General features: G+C 37.9%; 1 protein-coding gene across 4 annotated transcripts in view; it reads left to right on the top strand.

Annotated features, from left to right (window-relative positions):
• The window catches only part of Ash1l (ASH1 like histone lysine methyltransferase), a 178,231-nt gene extending 157,770 nt beyond the window's left edge, over positions 1–20,461 (top strand). For all 4 annotated transcript variants that reach the window (XM_076862155.1, XM_076862156.1, XM_076862153.1 and 1 more), the window contains 13 exons: positions 1,922–2,079; positions 3,345–3,497; positions 6,360–6,414; positions 6,497–6,629; positions 10,758–11,006; positions 11,943–12,029; positions 12,764–12,854; positions 13,265–13,403; positions 13,517–13,689; positions 14,567–14,733; positions 16,868–16,908; positions 18,724–19,025; positions 19,467–20,461. In XM_076862155.1, the coding sequence (XP_076718270.1) occupies positions 1,922–2,079; positions 3,345–3,497; positions 6,360–6,414; positions 6,497–6,629; positions 10,758–11,006; positions 11,943–12,029; positions 12,764–12,854; positions 13,265–13,403; positions 13,517–13,689; positions 14,567–14,733; positions 16,868–16,908; positions 18,724–19,025; positions 19,467–19,558 (1,840 nt within the window). In that variant the 3' untranslated portion in view covers positions 19,559–20,461. The remainder of the gene's footprint in view (positions 1–1,921; positions 2,080–3,344; positions 3,498–6,359; positions 6,415–6,496; positions 6,630–10,757; positions 11,007–11,942; positions 12,030–12,763; positions 12,855–13,264; positions 13,404–13,516; positions 13,690–14,566; positions 14,734–16,867; positions 16,909–18,723; positions 19,026–19,466) is intronic.
• The last annotated feature ends 397 nt before the right edge of the window (positions 20,462–20,858 follow it).

The raw sequence follows: 20,858 nt of genomic DNA, 5'->3' as shown, positions 1-20,858 counted from the left end.
GAACTATCCCTGTCAGAAGTAAACAAAATGATTGTGTCCCCTATTTTTCAAATTGTCTTGGGACATATTCCACAACCCCCGATAATAGATATTTTGATATCTTAGGAAGTATAGCTTTATAATGTTCTTTTATTTTAATTTTAGCCCCTTTCACTTAATCCATTGGTTCCCTACTTTGACTGCACTGGGAGCTTTCAAAAACTCCAAGGGTTTGGGGATATATCTCAGAGTTTATATACTTAGCATTCATAATGTCCTGGGTTTAATTCCAAGCAACACACACACACACACACCTTCTACCTTTCAATGCTCAGAACACACCCTAGAAAACATAAACCAGAATTTTCAGAGGTAGAAATCAGGCATCAGTTTACAGACTTCCACAGATGATTCCAGACAAAGTCAGTAACTGTAAAATTAATCAATTGCTGGGAGCCACAGCCAATTAATATGATGCACTGCATTTTTGATTGAAAGGTGACGCCAGCTAGCCATTGAGATGATATGATTATGTTAAAAATTACATTCATATGGATACCGGACTCCTGCTGTTTACCTGGGCCTGCTGCGGGACTCCTGGAGAGTTCCCATTGGTTGGGAAAGTGCAGTAGGAGGGAATTCCGGGGGAAGTGTTTGCGCTGGGGGTCCGGGAAGGAACCGGCAGAACGCTGCGTGGGTGGATCAGGATTTTTCCTGGGCAGGAACGTGGTATTTGGCGGTTGTTTCAAAAATAAAGTTTGTTCCTGTTTGAGTGGCTCGTGATCTTGTGCCCAGCCAGACAGCGGGCAATCAATCTAATGTGTTTACTAAGGCTGATAGTTTAAGACTTATCCAAGGGGCTGGGGATGTGGCTCAAGCGGTAGCGCGCTCGCTTGGCATGCGTGGGGCCCAGGTTCGATCCTCAGCACCACATACAAACATGTGTCTGCCGAAAACTAAAAAATAAATATTAAAACACTCTCTCTCTCTCTCTTAAAAAAAAAAAAAAAAAAGACTTATCCAAGGCCACTTTTATTTATATGTATGTTACTGTGAAAATATAATATAATGAAAATCATCAATATTTTATAGGCTCAGATACATAAATTCATTTAAGTTTAGAGTTTCATATGGAGACACTGTACCTATTAATTCCATAATTTACTGAGCCCCTATCCTTCTAACATGTCCTTGCCTTTATCTGCTAGTCCAGTTCTTGTTATAGGCAATCCCAAGCCCATTATTTTATCTTTGCAGATTCCCTTAGAATTTATATGAATACTCCAAAAATTTCTGACATATGGTCTCTCACTTGCCAAATTTTTTGTAGGCTTTCTTTAAAATATATACATATTTTTAGTTGTAGAGACACAATACCTTTATTTTATTTTTATGTGGAGCTGAGGATCAAACCCAGTGCCTCACAAACACCAGGCTAGCGTTCTACCACTGAGCCACAGCCCCAGCCCCATTTTGTAGTCTTTTAACAGTATGTGCCAGTCATTTGTAAATAATATAGGAAAATGTTCTTTTATCCGAAAAAAATCAAGATGGAAAGGTAAATGATATCTTAACCATGCGCAGTGGCACACTCCTGTAATCCCAGCGGCTTGGGAGGCTGAGACAGAAGGATCAGGAGTTCAAAACCAACCTCAGCAGCGGTGAGACACTAGGCAACTCAGTGAGACCCTGTCTCTAAATAAAATACAAAACAGGGCTAGAGATGTGGCTCAGTGGTCAACTGCCCCTGAGTTGAATCCCTAGTACTATCTCCCCACCCCCCCAAAAAAAAATGATATCTTGTCCATAAAATTATCTTTACCACAGCTCTATTCACATTTAAATATTCACTTGTATCACCTAACAGTGGCTTCTATGTAGACATGTGATAAATGCTTATTGAATTAATGAATAAAGGAAGTCCTTTCTTCTTTATGTTTAGGAACTTTGTATTAAAGCATCATGTGTTTTTGGTTCGAAACTGGGAGAAGATTCGACAGAAACAGGAGGAAGTGAAGCACACCAGTGACAATATTCACTCAGCATCATTATATACCCGTTGGAATGGCATTTGCCGAGACGATGGGAATATCAAGTCTGGTAAGGCATGGGAAATATACTTATTAATTCCATAAAATTGTTTCCAATCTGATGATATAGTTATTTTCAGTCTATTCTTTTTTAGGAAATAAAAGGACTAAAAGATTAGGACTAATCTAAAAGATTCCTTTTAGTCTGTACCAAAAAAGTTATGATCCAAGCCGGGTATGGTGGTGCACGCCTGTAATCCCAGTGGCTCAGGGGGCTGAGGCAGGAGGATCTTGAGTTTAAAGTCATCCTCAGCAAAAGCAAGGTACTAAGCAACTCAGTGAGACCCTGTCTATAAATAAAATTAAAAATAGGGCAGGGGATGTGGCTCAGTGGTCAAGCCCTTGAGTTCAATCTCTGGTACCCAAAAAAAAAAAAAAAAAATATATATATATATATATATATATATATATATATATATATATATATATATATATATATTCCATACTGTTAGCATTAATAATTAGTTCTGATGTTAATAATCAATATCCATCCCAGCTTTTCAACTGCCCTATTGGTACCATAAGGAATAGAAAGAAATTCCTTTTTGCCAACCTCACAAATGTCATCTACAGTCTAAAGTGATCATGGGTTTTGAGATTGATAGGGTCCCATCTATGGTCGTTCATTCCTGTCTGGAAAATAATTTGCACACAGAATACCCCAGCCCCATACACAGAATAAACTATAGATGCCAAATGCACTGTGGGGAGAAAAATATTGTAAATTTGAAGATTCTTTTATGCACATTCAGATCAGCATTCTACATGCAAACCATCAAATTTTATTTCTCTCCTCACCCACCCTGGTCTTTTTTATTTTTTGAGATAGGGTCTTCCTAAATTGCTAAGGCTGACCTTGAATTTGCAGTCCTCTGCTTCAGCCTCCCAACTTGCTGATATTACAGGTGCGTACCACTACACCCAACTTTTTTTTCTAACCTTTTTGAATGAATAATATAGCAGCACTCCTGAGTTCAGCTACTATTCAAAACAGACTGAAGAGACACTAGTATGTCCTCTCCAATGAAAATAAAACATTCAAAAGATATTGCTCTTCCTCTGTTCTTCCCTTTTTCTCCTCAAAATGACCACTAATTCTTAATCACTTCAAGAAAAGTAGAATAAATTTGCCTAGAATGTACAAGTTCTGGGTTTAATCCCCTGTACCATTAAAAAGAAAAGAAAAATAGAGCAAATGGCTGGAGTCCGTTGGGGAAGAGAAAGCCACACAGAATTAATCATTTCCTGAAATTAATTTTTACCTTATCCTTCCAGATGTCTTCATGACCCAGTTCTCTGCCCTGCAGACAGCTCGATCTGTTCGAACAAGACGTTTGGCAGCTGCAGAGGAAAACATTGAAGTAGCTCGGGCCGCACGCCTCGCCCAAATCTTCAAAGAGATCTGTGATGGCATCATCTCTTACAAAGGTGACCCTATCTACCCCAAATTTGTTCTTAGCCTTTTTTAAGCCTATCACTTACCTTCTCCTGACATATCCAAGACCAAGACCAAGGACATTTAGAATTTTAAGAAATTTACTTATTCTACCTTTTGTCAGAGCATGGGACTACAGGATACATCTTAATCTTTTTTTTTTTTTCTTTTTTGTTTTTCCTTGGTACCAGGGATTCAACCCAGGAATGCTTTACCATTGAGCTACATCCCGAGAACTTTTTTTTTTTTTTAATTTCCAGATAGTGTCTTTCTAAGTTGCTTAGGATCTTGCTAAGTTGCTAAAGCTGGCCTCAAACTTGCAGTATTCCTGCCTTAGCCTCCCAAGTTGCTGGGATTACAGGCATACACTATTGACTTATTATAATTTTACTATAGTTAAATAGTGTATTAGAAATCACATTTTTAGCTTGAGGGTAGTGAACCTCTGCATCTGTGAGGTGCAGTTCTCTCCCTAACATAAAATTTTCCTTAATAAGATAGTGAATTAGCAACTTGAAGTAGTATGGGCTAGGGTTGTAGCTCAGTGGTAGAGCGTGTATGACACCCTGGGTTTGATCCTCAGCACCACATAAAAAAATAAGTAAATAAAGTCATTATGTCCATCTACAACTAAAAATATTAAAAGAAAAAAAAAAGAATGAAATAGTATAAACTATGTGTGGAAGTTTATGCCTGTGATCCCAATGGCATGGGAGACTGAATCACAAGGAGGATCTCAAGTTCAAGGCCAGCCTCAGCAACTTAGCAAGACTCTAAGTAACTTACTGAGACCCGGCCTCAAAAGCAAAAAATAACACAAGGACTAGGGTTATAACTGAGTGGTTAAGTAACCCTAGATTCAGTCACTAGTACAAAAAAAAAGAAAACAGAAATATTATGTGGTGCATGCCTGTAATCCAGGAGACCTGGGAGGCTAAAGCAGGAGGATCACAAGTTCAAGGCCAGCATGGACAACTTAGTGAGACCCTGTCTCAAAAAATAAAAAGGCTTGAAATGTCACTTAGTAGTGGAGTGTCCCTGGGTTCAATCCCCAGTACCATAAAAATAAAAAGAATAAAAACAATGAAGTATTACAAATATTAATTATATTAATGGTTATTAGTCTTTTAAAATTGACAGGTAATCTTGGAAATCTAATAAAACCTATGGATTCTTCCCCCAGGGAGTGAGGTTATGCATATGTATTTGTACATACATGTAGTTTTTCATTTTGAACAGATCACAGGCTTTAACCTCTACTTAAGAACAACAACATATAACAGGTGAAGCCCTGGGTTCCTAACCCAACACCACAGGAATAAAAGAAAGAAAAAATATAAATTTGGAAAAAGTTACCCTTTAAACTTTAAAGGAGTTTTCATGTAAAACACCTTACTTGACACTATTCCCTTCCAAGACACATCTATAGCAATAGTAGAGGGGTGGAAAGTGTTTTTAATTTGGGGTAGGTAGTTTGGTAGTATAAGTAACTTTCTCACCAAGAAACTTGGGGATGTTTAAAATGAGAGATTTTGGTTGATAATTGTGACTTTTGGCCATCAGCTTTGGTTTGTCTTTTTTCCTTAAATTCTCAGGACTTTGTTATTTTTCTTTTCCTGGGTCTGTCTGCTGTTCACCTTTGCACTTATGGTTCAGTTTAGTTAACTGAAGGTCATAGAGAGAAAGGAAGGATCAAACTGCCCCAGGATGTAAAGGTTTTTGACACCTATTGGATTTACATTCCCTAAAGATCACATTTTTTTACATTCTCAGGTTGCCCCATCTGATCTAACATGAAACTGCTGCAGATTCATGTACTGTGTCAGTGCATCTGAACACAACAGGCTTTATGTCTCTAGTGAAATGACCAAAAAGCAAGGTAGAAAATGAAATATAATATGCCATACAGAATAACTTAAAGGAAAATTAGTTCCAGAAAATGTTCACAGTACTAAATTATTCATTATCTGGAATTTAATCAAATTGAAACCAACGGTAATAGGAAACTGGAGAGAAGTGGAAAACATTTTTTTGATGAGATAACTTTTTTTACTATAATAAGATCTATTGAGCAGGAATTTGCTGTAAGCAGCCACCTATCTCAGTAAATTCTCAAGTCTCATTCTTTATAGGAGTTCTTCTCATTACCCAACCAAAATTATGCTACATTTCAAGCATACATACTTTATCTTCCATATCCCAGGCAATCTTGAAAGTTTAATTTGACCCCTGCCATTATACATATGTATGGCAAAAGTGCATTTTTTACAGGCTGCAAAAAAATATATAAGCTTTTTTTTCTAGCTTTTAATTTGCGGGGGATCCTACTTTTTTATTTAGGAGATGATGTTTTGGGGCTAGGAGTTTAGGTCAGTGGTAGAGCACTTGACTGGTACAAAGAAAGAAAAGCTGGTCATGGTGCTACATACCTGTCTTCTCAACTATTCTGGAGGCTGAATCAGGTGGATCACTTGAGCCCAGGAGTTTAGGACCAATTTGAACAACATAATGAGTCACATATTTGTCCCCACCCTCCCTGTCTCAAAACAAAAATGAAAAAGAGAGATGCTAGCCAGTCTCAGTGGCACACACCTGTAATCCCAGCAGCTTGGGAGGCTGAGACAGGAGGATTGCAATTTCAAAGTCAGGCTCAGCAACTTAGTGAGGACCTAAACAACTCTTTGAGACCCTGTCTTTAAATAAAATACAAAAAAGGGCTGACAACGTGATTCATTGATTTTAGGCGCCCCTGAGTCCAATCCCTGTAACAAGAGAGGTGGTGGGGGGGAGGGAGAGAGAGAGAGATGCTTGCCTTTCTTTATTAGTCTTTCTACCAAATTTGCATTCTTTTTCAGATTCTTCTCGACAAGCACTGGCAGCTCCACTTTTGAACCTCCCCTCAAAGAAAAAGTAGGTTCATATTTGTGGTAATCATCTGAGTTTTCTAAAAGTACTATGTGTACCTTATTAACACCATGACTTTATGTTCCAGGAATGCTGATTATTATGAGAAGATCTCTGATCCCCTTGATCTTGTCACCATAGAAAAGCAGATCCTCGTTGGTTATTATAAGACAGTAGAAGCTTTTGATGCTGACATGCTTAAAGTCTTTCGGAATGCTGAGGTATTTTTTCACTCACTTCAAACACAGATTAAGAGAACCATTAAGTTTAAGATTTTTACCCTCTTCTATCAGCTTTCATTTTTTGTTAAGTACTCCTTGATTATCTGTTTACAATATGCTAAATATTGTAGAATCCCATATAAAAAGGCATTCTAGAAGCCAGGCGTGGTGGCACATGCCTTTAATCCCAGTGAATCAGAAGGCTGAGGCAAGACAATCACAAGTTTGAGGCTAGCTTCAGCAACTTAGTGAGACCTTATCTTAAAATTATCACCAAAAAAAAGGTTGGATTTATAGCTCAGTGGTAGAGTGCCCTGGGTTCTAGCCCCAGTATCATTTAAAAAAAATCTAGAATGGAAGCCTAAATCATTCCTCCAAAAATTTAATTTTTATAAAAACCTAATTTGGCCTTCATTTTTTATATATACCCAGTAAATAGACATTTTACTACATTTAAGGTATATCTATAGTGTCTTTCCTCAAAAAGATCCATAAATGTGAAATACACAGAAATACATGTGAATAAATAGTTAAATACATCTTGAGGATAGAATTGAAGGGCATTATGCTGCTAAATTGTATATTAAGCGAATCTCATTGTAGAAAAGGTAGCCTTGAACGGATGGAATACTGCAGAGTACATAGAGAAAATTATTCAGTTATTTTGAAATACCCAGAAGAGGTGTTTCAAGGAGAAAATTATTTAGTTATTTTGAATACTCTTTAGAGGATAACAGATAAATAGAGAATGAAACACCAAATAAGAGCAACCAACAAATAACTAGGAAGAGAATTAAAACAATGTTGAATTATAATTTAAAGAAAAGGGGCTGGGGATGTGGCTCAAGCGGTAGCACGCTCACCTGGCATGCATGCGGCCCGGGTTCGATCCTCAGCACCACATACAAACAAAGATGTTGTGTCCGCCAAAAACTAAAAAAAAAAAAATATTAAAAACTTCTCTCTCTCTCTATATATATATATATCCATCTATCTATCTTAAAAAATAAAAAAAAAGAAAGAAAACCTTTAAAGAACTAATGTCAATACTTCTGATTCCATGAAATAGAAAGGGATATAACAGTTCTAAATTCATTCTGTGAAACCAGTATCACACTCATACCAAAATCAGATAAGAATACCTCAAGGAAAGAAAACTATAAACCAAATCCCTAATGAACTTCGGTGCAAAAATATTTATAAAAAATAAGAAGAGTGTACACCCAACCAAGTTGGTTTTATTACAGAGATGCAAAGATGGTTTATCATACATAAATGTAATTTACCACATAAATAGAATGAAGGACAAAAATTCCTTAGTTCTCTCAATAGATGCAGAGAAGGCTTTTGACAACATTCAATACCCATTCGTATAGGGATATAAGGGTCATACCTCAACATCATAAAGGGTATATATGAAAAACCCAAAACCAATCTCATAGTAAATGGTGGGAAACTGAAGCATTCCCTGTAAATTCTGGGACAAGGGTATTCATTCCTACCACTCCTATTTAATATATTCCTAGAAATTCTAGTTAGAGCAATTAGGCAAGAGAAGGAAATAAGGGGGGGGCGGGGGAGGAGAAGAAGAACAGGAAAAGAAGTAGTCAAATTTATCAGTAATTGCAGATGATATACTCCTATACCTCAAAGATCCAAAAAACTTCAACAAAAGACAGCTAGAGCTAATGAGTAAATTATTTGGCAAGGTAACAGATTATAAAGTTAACATACAAAAATCAATAACTTTTCTTTATGCCCACAGTGAGTCTGCTGAGAAAGAAATCAGGAAAACGGTTCTGTTCACAATTGCCTCAAAAAAATAAATAAATAAACACCTAAAAATAAATCTAAATAAGGAAGTATAAGACCTCTATAATGAAAACTAAGGAACAATGAAGAAAAAATTAAAGAAGACCTTGAAAGCTGGAAAGACCTCCCATGTTCAAGGATAGGCAAAAGTAATGTTAAAATGGCCATACTACCAAAATTCTTCACTAGTTCTATGAAGAATACCAGTGGCATTCTTCACAGAACTAGAAAAATAGTCCTAAAATTCATTGAAAGAATAAATGACTCTGAATAGTCAACACAGTTTCTAAACCAAAAAAGCAATGCTGGAGTAATCACAATAACTGACTTCAAATTATACTATAGAGCTATTAATAACAAAAACTACATGGTACTGGCAGATATATAGACCATTAGTACAGAATAGAAGAGATACAGACAAACCCACACATCTGCAGTCATCTGATCCTCAAGGTGCCAAAACATACATTGGAGAAAAGACAGCCTTTTTAACAAACAATGTTGGGAAAATTTATTATCAATATGTAGAAGAATGAAACTAGATCCTTATCTCTTTCCCAGCACAAAAATCAGGTCAAAATGACACAATTCTAGGAATTAGACCAGAAACTATGCAATTCTTAGAAGGAAAAATGTAGGGTCAGCATCCTAGCATGTAGGCACAGGCAACAGCTTTCTCAATAGAACCCTAAAGCTCAGGAAATAATAATGGTATGGTATCACATTTAAAAGGTTCTATACACATATAGTGCACACGAGGCCCTGAGTTCAATCCTCAGCACCACATATAAATAAATAAAATAAAGATATTGTGTCCAACTACAACTAAAACATAAACATTTAAAAAAAGAAAACAATTAGGAATATGAAGAGAAAACCTATAGAATGGGAGAGAAATCTTTACTAGGTACTCTTCTGACAGAAGATTAATATCTAGGATTCATAAAGAATACCAAAAGAACAAATAACCCAATTGAATAAAAATAAATAAAATTATTATGTCCATCGACAACTAAAAATTATTTAAAAATTAAAAAAAAATTAAACTATACTGAGATTTCATCTCACATCAGTCAAAATGGAAGTCATCAAGAATACAAATAATAATAATGCTGGAGACAATAGGGAGAAAAAAGAACACTGTTATACCATTGGTGGGATTGTAAATTGGTCCAACTACTATAGAAATCAGTACGGAGGCTCCTCAAGATGAGGCATGGAACCATCGTATACCATTCTTCAGTATTTATCCTAAAGAATTAAAGTCATCATATTACAGTGATACATGCATACCCATGTTTACAGTAACACAGTTAACAATAGCCAAACTAGGGAAACAGCCCAGGTTTCAATGGATGAATAGATTTTTTTTAAATGTGGTATATATACACAGTGGAGTTTATTCAGTTACAAGGAAAAATGCTGTTGTGTCATTTGCAGAAAAATGGATAGAACTAGAGGTCATTATATTAAGCAAAATAAGTCAGACTCAGAAGGCTAGGGAATCTGTGATTTCTTTCATTTGCAGAAGCTAGAAAGGAAAAGGAAAAGAAAGGTAGGACAGATCTCTTGGAAAATCAAAAGGAAATCAGTAGAGAAAAGGGAGGAAGGAAGTGCTGGGGAGTTATATTGGCCAGATTATATTGTTATATTGTGTACTTGTACAGATATGTTACAACAAGTTCCAATATTATATATTTAAAAGTTTTTTTTATAAAGTGGAATAAAAGGGTTGGGGTTGTGGCTCAGGCCTCGCATGCGTGAGGCCCTGGGTTTGGTCCCCAGCACCACATAAAAATAAACAAAAATAAAGATTATTTTTTTTAAGTGGAATAAAAAAAATTATAAAACGTTTTCAAGAAACACTGAAAGTAAATAAATAAGAACTGGGATTATAATGGTCAATGAAAGACCACTTGCCTAGCATGTGTGAGGCCCTGTAGTCAATCCCCAGTGCTCCAAAAAAAGTTGGGGGGTAGGAGGAGTCATTGGAGAACTTCTCCAATACATCTAAGTAATTATGCTTGCAACATTAATTTATATTCTGTGATCACTGCATTTTGTCCTGTGGATAGTAAGGCCCTTGATAGGAATTAAATGACACAGCAGTAGAGCAAATGGAAAATTATCATAGAGGTTCTCATTTTAATTCATTATAGTTCAGTTTTAGTTGTTATTAACTGCCTGTCACAACATTTGATGCTGTACAAAATCTGTTAAAGTGGAAAAGAAAGAAAATCATACTACCTCTTAAGGCATATTTTTAAGCCAAATTGAGAAAATCAAACATGATTTTTTTTCTTCTTCTTTCTTCAGAAGTACTATGGGCGTAAATCCCCAATTGGGAGAGATGTTTGCCGCCTGCGAAAGGCCTATTACAATGCCCGGCATGAGGCATCTGCCCAAATTGATGAGATTGTGGGAGAAACAGCAAGTGAGGCAGACAGCAGTGAGACCTCAGTCTCTGAGAAGGAGAATGGGCATGAAAAGGACGATGATGTTATTCGCTGTATCTGTGGCCTCTACAAGGACGAAGGCCTCATGATCCAGTGTGACAAGTGCATGGTAAGAGCCAGGAGGTAAAGCACAAGCCTATTCCTGATGACCATGGTGACAGTATTAAGAGACGCAGCCCACACCTCATATGGCATGGTGGCCTTTTTTATGTACTCTCACTTAACGTCGATTCCTGTTATCTCTCACTGTTGACCACGTTATCTTTCATTTACTGCCTCCCTTTTTTTCTACCTCCTGTTCTCTCTGCCTATTTTCACTGCACATTTATCACATGATCTAGCGATAGTATTTAGACTAGTGCTTTACCTAGAAGTACATTAGAGATAGCACACTAAGTAATGCATGCTAATAGAGACTGCAGTATACAAATCCTGTAGGTCTCCTGAAGCAAGAGTCAAGGCCCAAATGTGATCCCTCTTGTGTTCCCTCAGTACATGTGAATTCATTACCTTATATGCAAAGTGGGTCTGTAAGTAACACAAAGGATTATTGAGAGGATAAAGTTAAACAAGGCTAAGTGAAAACATTTTGTGACTGTGAAGACTTTCTCAGTAGCCACATCATAAATGTATATTACTTAGTAATGGTCTCATGGTATATTCATCTTCTTATTCTCTCTCCCTCTTATTTGCACAGATCTATATATTATGAATGAATTTGTATTCTTCTTCTGTTCGGACCTATTTTACCATTTATCTCTAATTTTTATTCACCCACTTATCCTATTTTACCCTGTCATATTGCTTTTTTTTATTCTTACCCCCAACACTTCTTTTTTTTTTTTTTAAGAATTTTTAATATTTATTTTTTAGTTATCGGCAGACACAACATCCTTGTTTGTATGTGGTGCTGAGGATCAAACCCGGGCAGCACGCACGCCAGGCGAGCGCGCTACCGCTTGAGCCACATCCCCAGCCACCCCCCCAACACTTCTTGATACATCTAAATCCCCTTATCATCCCCTAACTATACATTTTTCTTTAGGTGTGGCAACATTGTGACTGTATGGGAGTGAACTCAGATGTGGAACACTACCTTTGTGAGCAGTGTGATCCAAGGCCTGTGGACAGGGTAAGCTGTCTTCTGATACAACTATAAATTTTATCTATAAATAAAAGATGTAGCGCATGGTATGCACCCTGCTCTGATTACACAGAATATCCTCTGATAAAGTTTTTCAACCTGTCTGGTCCTCAGTTTCTATTGATTTTCTTTCTTTCTTTCTTTCTTTTTTATTTATATTTATTTTTTAGTTGTAGTTGAACACAATATCTGTATTTCATTTTTATGTAGTGCTGAGGATGAACCCAGTGCCTCATATGTGCTAGGCAAGCACTCTACCACTGAGCCACAACTCCAGCCCCTGCCCTTGATTTTCTAAGGAATTTGATTAAATGAAAAATAAAATACTTAAAAATCTATGGAAGGAATGGCGCTATATGTAACTAAGGTTTTGCATGGTGGCACATGCCTTTAATCCCAATGACTCAGAAGGCTGAGTCAGGAGGATCATAAATTTGAGGCCAGTGTCAGCAACTAAAAATAAAATATAAAAGATCTGGGGATGTAGCTTAGTGGTAAAGCACTCATGTATTCAGAAATACTTAGCCTATTAGTTTTGTTCTCCATCTTGACTTTTCCAGGTTTAATAATTAGTTGTTTTCATCTTTTGTTATATCTGTGGTGTATTGAAATGACTGAAGAGTTATTCTTGGTTGGGAATTTTAGTTGTTTTCCTCTCTTAAAGGTTGAAGGATGAATGTAGTAATTCTAGCCCTTATTCATTAACTTTCTGCTCTTATCAGGAGGTACCCATGATTCCTCGGCCCCACTATGCCCAACCTGGCTGTGTCTACTTCATCTGTTTGCTTCGTGATGACTTGCTGCTTCGTCAAGGTGTGTACAAACCACTTAACCCTCCTTGTTAGAACAGACCTGTTAGAATAGTAGGAACTATCTGCTATCTGTATAATAATCATTGTTCCAAATGGCCTTTAATGGATCTTTATACCTTATGTTTACATATATCACCCCTTCACCATATAATACTGATATATGAGAGGTTTGTAAAGCTAATTTGAAAACTAGGAAAGACACATTGGAAGTCCAAGAGATGGAAGAACTCCCTCAGGTCATTCTCATAGTCTAGAATTGATTGTCATTACAGTTAGACTTTTAGATATCTGTATTTATCCTGGTTTAGTTTATGAGTTCTTTCTATGTAGACCCTGGGTCAGATAATGAATGCCTCACAGAATTCATTCAAGAATCATTTTAACTTTCTCCTTTGTTGTATACCTCCCTAGGTGACTGTGTATATCTGATGAGGGATAGTCGGCGTACCCCTGATGGCCACCCAGTCCGTCAATCCTATAGACTTTTATCTCACATTAACCGAGATAAACTTGACATTTTCCGAATCGAGAAACTTTGGAAGAATGAAAAGTATGTCCTGACTTCCTATCTTTCTTCCAGCTATATCCTACCAGCAGAGATGAATATTCACTAGAATTTTGCTAATCAACTAAACTTTCCCTTATCCATTTTCCTTTTTTTAGAGAAGAACGTTTTGCCTTTGGTCACCATTATTTCCGTCCCCATGAAACTCACCATTCTCCATCCCGGCGGTTCTACCACAATGAACTATTTCGGGTGCCACTCTATGAGATCATTCCCTTGGAAGCTGTAGTGGGGACCTGCTGTGTGTTGGACCTTTATACATATTGTAAAGGTAAATGATCTGGTCTAGTTAGAAATGACCTTATATCCCGTTTATTGATCTTTAATTGCCCACCCCATTCTAGTTTTCTCAATGTAAAGATTCTCCAGTGCTAGCTGTGGAACTTCAGAAAGAAATATTACATTTTTTTCTTTCTAGTGTTTGATCCTCAATAATGTTCGTTCCCACTTTTTTAATTTAGTTGACATTTTAAAATACTGTTTAATAATTTCACTTTTGTGGCCCTTGGCAAGATACTTAAATGTATCCATTTTCTTGCTAAAAACAGGATTTGTATTTATTTTAAAGACTTTTGATTAAATTATCTACAAAAGGACTTAGTTTATGGCTTACAGTAAAAGTCTAATATATGTTAGTTGTCATTATTAGCAGAGTCAGTTTACTTAGTTTGTTCTCTCGGCATCACAGCAAAGTAGTTCAAAATAATATATATTCCATTCCAGTACTGGCACACATTTTGCAGCTCTGTGACACTGATGACCCTTCCCATTTAAAAAGTGTTCACTTCCAAATGTTCTTCCCTTTTAATTATACTCCCTTTTTTTGTCTTAACTCCTCCATATAATATGTTCTATTTATCCCTCAAAATACTTACTCAAAATTCCTTACAGCTCTTAACATGTCTTGTTTCTTTCTATCATGGTATTTTATTCTCTTTGTATTCCTTGTCTCCTTTTTGGTCACTGGTATCTGGGAACTGAATTTTTTTTTCTGCAACCACCAGTGCTTATTAAAGTTCAGCCTCTCCAGATAAAAACATTTTCCATTGATGGGTTTGGCTGCTGTCACAAGCTGTGTGGTGGCTTTTAGGTAGCTCATGAAAGGGGAGGGGAAATTGGATTCTTTAAAACAGTGTTTGGACTCACAGGGAGACCCAAAGGAGTAAAGGAGCAAGATGTGTACATCTGTGATTATCGTCTCGACAAGTCAGCACACCTGTTTTACAAGATTCACCGGAATCGCTATCCTGTCTGCACCAAACCTTATGCCTTTGATCACTTTCCGAAGAAGCTTACTCCCAAAAGAGATTTCTCAGTAAGTTGCTTTCCTTTTCTAATGCTACATGTCAGGATAGCATGAAAGTGGGAATTTCTCTGTGTCTTTCTGCTTCTTCATCCTGATTCCATCTCAAACTGGGAAAATCTCCAGCTCTGTTGGGGACTTTATATTTGTTTTTTATTATAGGTGGACACAGTGTTTTTATTTTACTATATGTGGTGCTGAAGATCAAACCCAGTGCCTCGTGCATGCTAGGCGAGCACTCTACCACAGTTCCAGCCATTTATATATAATTTATTATTATTTAGTTGTAGGTAGAAACAATACCTTTATTTCGTTCTTATTTATTTATTTTTAGTTATAGTTGGACACAATACCTTTATTTATTTTTATGTGGTGCTGAGGATCGAACCCAGGGCCTCACACTTGTTAGGCAAGTGTTCTACCGCTGAAACACAACTCCAGCCCTTATTTTGTTCTTTTATGTGGAGCTGAGGATTGAACCCAGTGCCTTACTCATGCTAGGCGAGCGCTCTACCTCTGAGCCATAATCCCAGCCCTTTTGAACATCATAAATATATTTTGAACATCATAAATACATTTCCTCGTAGGGAAATATATCTCCTCACATATATCTCAGGAAGTTGTTGATTATAGTATTATACCTTGTTGGATTTTCCTTTTATCTCTCACCTCTATTTAATCTTTGCTGTTGAGCCCCACATCTGTAGTTTTGTTTTTTCACTTATAATTTTAAGAAGGAAGTAGAAAGTTGTCAAGGACCTCAAAAAAACCTTTAATGAAAATAATTCTATACTTTTCTTATGCCTGGATCAAAAAATGTAAGACATGAATATTATATAAAATTTGAAAAGCAAAAAAAAATTAGAAAGGAAAAAATTACATATTGGCTCCACTACCTAGAAAACACCCATGGTCAACATTTTCAGCCTCTTTTCTGTGTATTTTTTCTTCCAAATTGTTGAAAACATATGCCAGTAATTTTCATTCATAAATATTTTAGTCTTCCATTCATCTGTTTGCTATAATGAAATTCTAGCTAACAGGCTCCTCATCATTGAATCTTTCTTTAGTATGTGTATTAGTCAACTTTACATCATTGTGGCAAAACAAACATGAGAAAATCAACTTTTAAGGAGAAAATTTAGTTTGTCTCATGGTTCAGAAGTTTCAGACCATGATCACTTGGCTTTATCACTTTTGAGTCTATGGCCGCACAGTACCTCATGAAGGGGAGTGTGTGATGGAGGAGTCAGCTCACCTTACCACATCTAGGAAGCAGAAAAATAGGAAAAGAACAGTATCCTAATAACCCCTTCAAGGACACACCCCTTACTTCTTCCTACTAGGCCCCACTCCCAGAGGTTCCCCCCCCCCCCCAATAGTACCATAGGCTGGGCACCAAGCCTTTAACACATGGGCCTTTGAGAGACACTTCTAAACTATGGCAATGGGCCTGTCAAAATTTGTAACTGTCACCCTGACATTTTTATAAATAATTAACCAGAAAGTAAACCTATATATCCCTATTATTTTTAGATTTCTCCAGTCTTTTATCTTCTAGTCCACCACCATGTTTGTTCATTCCTCTTATTCATTTGATTTTGTGTTTCCTTATTCAACAGCTTTACATGAGTTACTTGGTCAGATTAGCTTTGAAACCCTAATATTAATCATTTCAAAGGTAGAACAGGTCAGAGAAATTTGTATTCTGATCTCTTCCACTGACATTCTTTTTTTTGGGGAGTACAGAGGTGTGTGGGTACCAGGGATTGAACTCAGGGGCACTAGACCACTGAGCCACATCCCCAGCCCTATTTTGTATTTTATTTAGCAATAGGGTCTCACTGAGTGGCTTAGTGCTTTGCTTTTGCTGAGGTTGCCTTTGAACTTGTGATCCTCCTGCTTCAGCCTCCCAAGCCACTGGAATTACAGACATTCACCACCGCACCCAGCTCTTCCACTGTCATTCTAGGATTACCAAAAAAAAAGAAAAAAAAACATTATGGCCTACAGATTGATAGAAATCTTAAACATCAGTTTTGATAACAGTCATCAATTTACCTCCCTTACCGTGAGCCAACTCCAGATCAGATTTAACATTGCTAGCTTTTGTAGTATACTTACCACTCCCTTTTCTTCTCTGCAGCCTCATTATGTTCCAGACAACTACAAGAGGAACGGTGGGCGGTAAGTCCCAGGGAGTAGGCAAGGAATCCTAAGGGGTTAAACAAAAGCTCAAATTGAGCAAAAGAACAAGCAGCTAACCCTCTCAGCTCCACTGCTAGAATTGGGTATTCTCTGCAGAGTAGCCCAGTGTAGTACCACTGTGGAAGAATTGGACTTCTTCTATGTCATTATGCAGCCTTAGTTGGGACAGAGGTAGTATTTGTGGGAAGTTAAATAAGAGAAGGAAAAAAAAGATTTGAAACCCAGATAGACTCAGAAAAGTCTCTTTAGATATCTGCAAGCTTTCCCCATTATCTCAAGGTATATCAACTCTTGGTACCTCTGTTAAGGAACAAATATCAGGCATGCCCAGTTTAAGCTCATAATTTTTATTTTTATTTTGTACAAAATAGGGAAGTTCCTTAAGAAAGAGCACAAAAGGCTTTTCTTTGTTTGTTGTTGTTGGTAGTGGTGGTGGTGGTGATGGTGCTGGTGCTGGTTTGGTTTTGTTTTTGGTACGAGGGATTGAACTTAGGGTGCCTTAACCACTAAGCCACATCCCCATTCCTTTCTTTGGGCGGGGAAGGTGGGGTACCAAGGATTGAACTCAAGAGCACTCAGCCCAATTTTGTATTTTATTAGAGACAGGGTCTCACTGAGTTGCTTAGCACCTTGCCATTCCTGAGACTGGCTTTGAACTCACGATTCTCCTGCCTCAGCCTCCCGAGCCATTGGGATTACAGGCGTGCACCACTGCACCATGCTCCCATTCCTTTTACGGTTTGAGATGGGGTCTTATTAAATTGCTTAGGGCCTCACTAAATTGCTTAGGCTGGCTTTGAACTTGCAATCCTTCTGCCTTGGCCTCCCAACTTCTTGGATTATAGATGTGCACCACCATGCTGGACTAGAAGACAGTTTTTCTTCAATTCCATTATCTGTTGAGTGGGAGAACAACAACTGCTTTTCCCATATTAGCCAACCACGAGGGAGAAAATATTAAATTATAGGTTTGGAGAAGTGATTCAGGAGAAGTAAAAACTCCACTTAAATTCTTTTTATTGTAGTTGGACTTCTGGTATCATGAGGTTGTGCCATACTTTTTTATACTCAGTTTACAGAGATCACTAAGCAGTACTGGTTATATGTGTATATGGTCTTTATTTATTTTAATTTATATGTATTTAAATAAATATAAGCCCAGGGCCACTCTACCACTAAGCTGCGTCCCCTTCCCTTTATATTTTGAAAGAGGGCGTCTCTAAATTGCTAAGGCTGGCCTCAAACTTGCAATCCTTCTGCCTCAGTCTCCCATGTCACTGGAATTACATGCATGTGCCACTACATCTGCAAGCACTGTTATATTTTTATGGATTTCTATCTCATCTTTGCCTCAGATCCTGGAGAAAAAGAAGAAAGGTTAAATTTTACAAAGAGGCATTAAATTTCAAAGCCAGGCACTGGGGCACATGCCTTTAATCCCAGAGACTCAGGAGGCTAAGACAGGAGAATCACAAATTCAAAGCCAGCCCCAACAACTTAGGCCCTGAGCAACATAGCGAGACTATCTCAAAATAAAAAAAAAGTTGGGTATGTATTTCAGTGGTAAAGTGCGCCTGGGTTCAATTTACAGTACAAAAACAAAAATAAAAATAAATCTGAAAAGTAGTCATTTTATAATAAAGTGAAGACCAGAATCAAATTTTTTATATCAAGCCAAGACTCTAATAACTAGACTTCAGTATCTCAACCATCCTGAGGCTTCTACCTTTTATTCTCCTTCCCTCCCCCAGTCTTTATTTAACTTTACCCTAAATTTGCATATAATTTTGGCAGATCATCCTGGAAGTCTGAGCGGTCAAAGGCCCCCCTGAAAGACCTGGGACAGGAGGATGATGCCCTGCCCTTGATTGAAGAGGTACTAGCCAGTCAGGAGCAAACAGCCAATGAGATCCCTGGCCTGGAGGAACCTGAACAGGAGGGAACCACTGCTGAAGTCAATGAGGCTGAAAAAAAAACAGAAGAAAGTGGTCAAGAACCCCAGTCAGTCTGTACCCCTGAGGAACGACGGCATAGCCAACGGGAACGACTCAACCAGATCTTGCTCAATCTCCTTGAAAAAATCCCTGGAAAAAACGGTAAGAAACATCAGGCTTATATCTAGAGATGAAGATAAGTAAGAAGTGGAGAAGGGGTGAAAAAGAACAACTTTTGTGTGTGTGTGGTGCTGGGGATCAAACCCAGGGCCTAACGTGCTAGGCAAGTGCTCTACTGCTGAGCTTCATCTCCAGGTTCCAGAACAACTTCTGATTTCTGGCCCAGCAAGGAAATTGTTTTAAGAAAATGGTATAGTTCTTTCATAGGCCTGTCTTTAGTTCTATTTTAGGAATAAAACTGTGGGAGGTGAGATGATCTCCTTCCCTAGAGAACCACCTTTTTCATCTAAGACTGGAGGAGGGCCTAATTTGCTTATAGGTCAGAAAAGAAATCATTGAATTCTTTTGTTCTCCTTAGAGCTCAAATCTGGAATAAGGAGTGGGAGAGTGGTATTTGATGAGCCTCCTTGGTTCTGTTTTCAGCCATTGATGTGACCTACTTGCTGGAGGAAGGATCAGGCAGGAGACTGCGAAGGCGTACTTTGTTTATCCCAGAAAACAGTTTTCGGAAATGACCCTCAAAGAATGAGAACTTCAAGCATCTGGGATCCAGTGGAGCTAATCAGTTCCGCTTCCTGCTCTCTGGGTATAGACAGGGACAGGAAGGGTCCGTCCAGGCAAGGGGAATGGGGTCATGTTGTTGATATTAGGTACTTAATAAACCTTGGAGCTAGTGGAGAGGAAGAGAATGGAATCTGTCTGAGACGGTTCAGTTTAATTAATTTTCCTCTCCGTTGCTTCACCCTAAGGGTTAATAATGTAGAGGAGGGAGGATCACAATGGTGATGACTAGAACCTATTGGTACTTTACAGCACTTGCCTCTCCTCACAGCTTGGGTTTTTTGGGTCATCCCCTGATCCCATAGGCACTGCTAAGAAGCTGCTTCCCATGCCCAGGTAAACTCAAAATCCAAAGGGAAAGGACCAGGATCCCCAGCCTTACCCTGTCTGTTCTCTATTGGCTCCAAGAGCTACCCCAGAGACCTAAAAGAGATACAGTAGCTGGGGCCTCTTCCCAGATCCTTGACTAGGAAAGTTTGTCTCTCCTTTCTTGTCCAACCAGGTCAAAGTAAAACGTGAGTTTGACAGCTCAAAGCACTTGTAACTGCTGCCCCTCTCCCTACCTCTACTCCCCAGAATGGAATCATGGGATAGGGAAGGCCCCCATGGGGTCAGGAGGGTAGTACTTCATGTAATTATTTTTGTTTTACCTTCATAACCCGCCGAAGCATATTTTTTTCTAATGAGAAAGCCAGGCCCCGCCAGCACACATGCTGTTTTTGATGTGCTGTGGTTCTTGTGTGTCTGCTGTGCTGTGCAAATGAAGATCCATTTCAAAATAAAATAATTTTTAAAACTACATAAAAAGAACTCTAAACTCCGCCCCCCCCAATAAAAGTCACTACATGAACTGTTCAGCAGTATTCACCTATCAGAGTATTTGTTGTAAGTGTAAATTAGCAATTTAAAACACTACTTTTGTTTTCTGAATTGTATAGTTTTCGATGTCCATCTCTTCAAGAGACAGTGTTTTTTCTTCATCCCTTGTCCCATCTTCCCTTCACCCTCCTGAATGACTTCATCATCAGGAGGTATATCCAGGGTGTCTCCTTCCTTCCCATACTCTTGACCAGAAGTTACCAAGACTATACTGTCTCTTTAAAAATAAAATTTAAAAAGCTTTGCTTTTTGTCTTCTCAGACATACATATGCATATACGTTTTAGATGTTCTTATAAAAGATGGTTTTTAAATGTGCCAAGTTGTGTGTGTATATATGTGTGTGTGTGTGTGTGTGTGTATGTATATATATATG

The sequence above is a fragment of the Callospermophilus lateralis genome, chromosome 7, assembly GCF_048772815.1.
Source record: "Callospermophilus lateralis isolate mCalLat2 chromosome 7, mCalLat2.hap1, whole genome shotgun sequence".
Taxonomy (NCBI): domain Eukaryota; kingdom Metazoa; phylum Chordata; class Mammalia; order Rodentia; family Sciuridae; genus Callospermophilus; species Callospermophilus lateralis.
The sequence above is the reverse complement of the archived record's forward strand: the minus strand, read 5'-3'. Positions and strand labels throughout refer to the sequence as shown.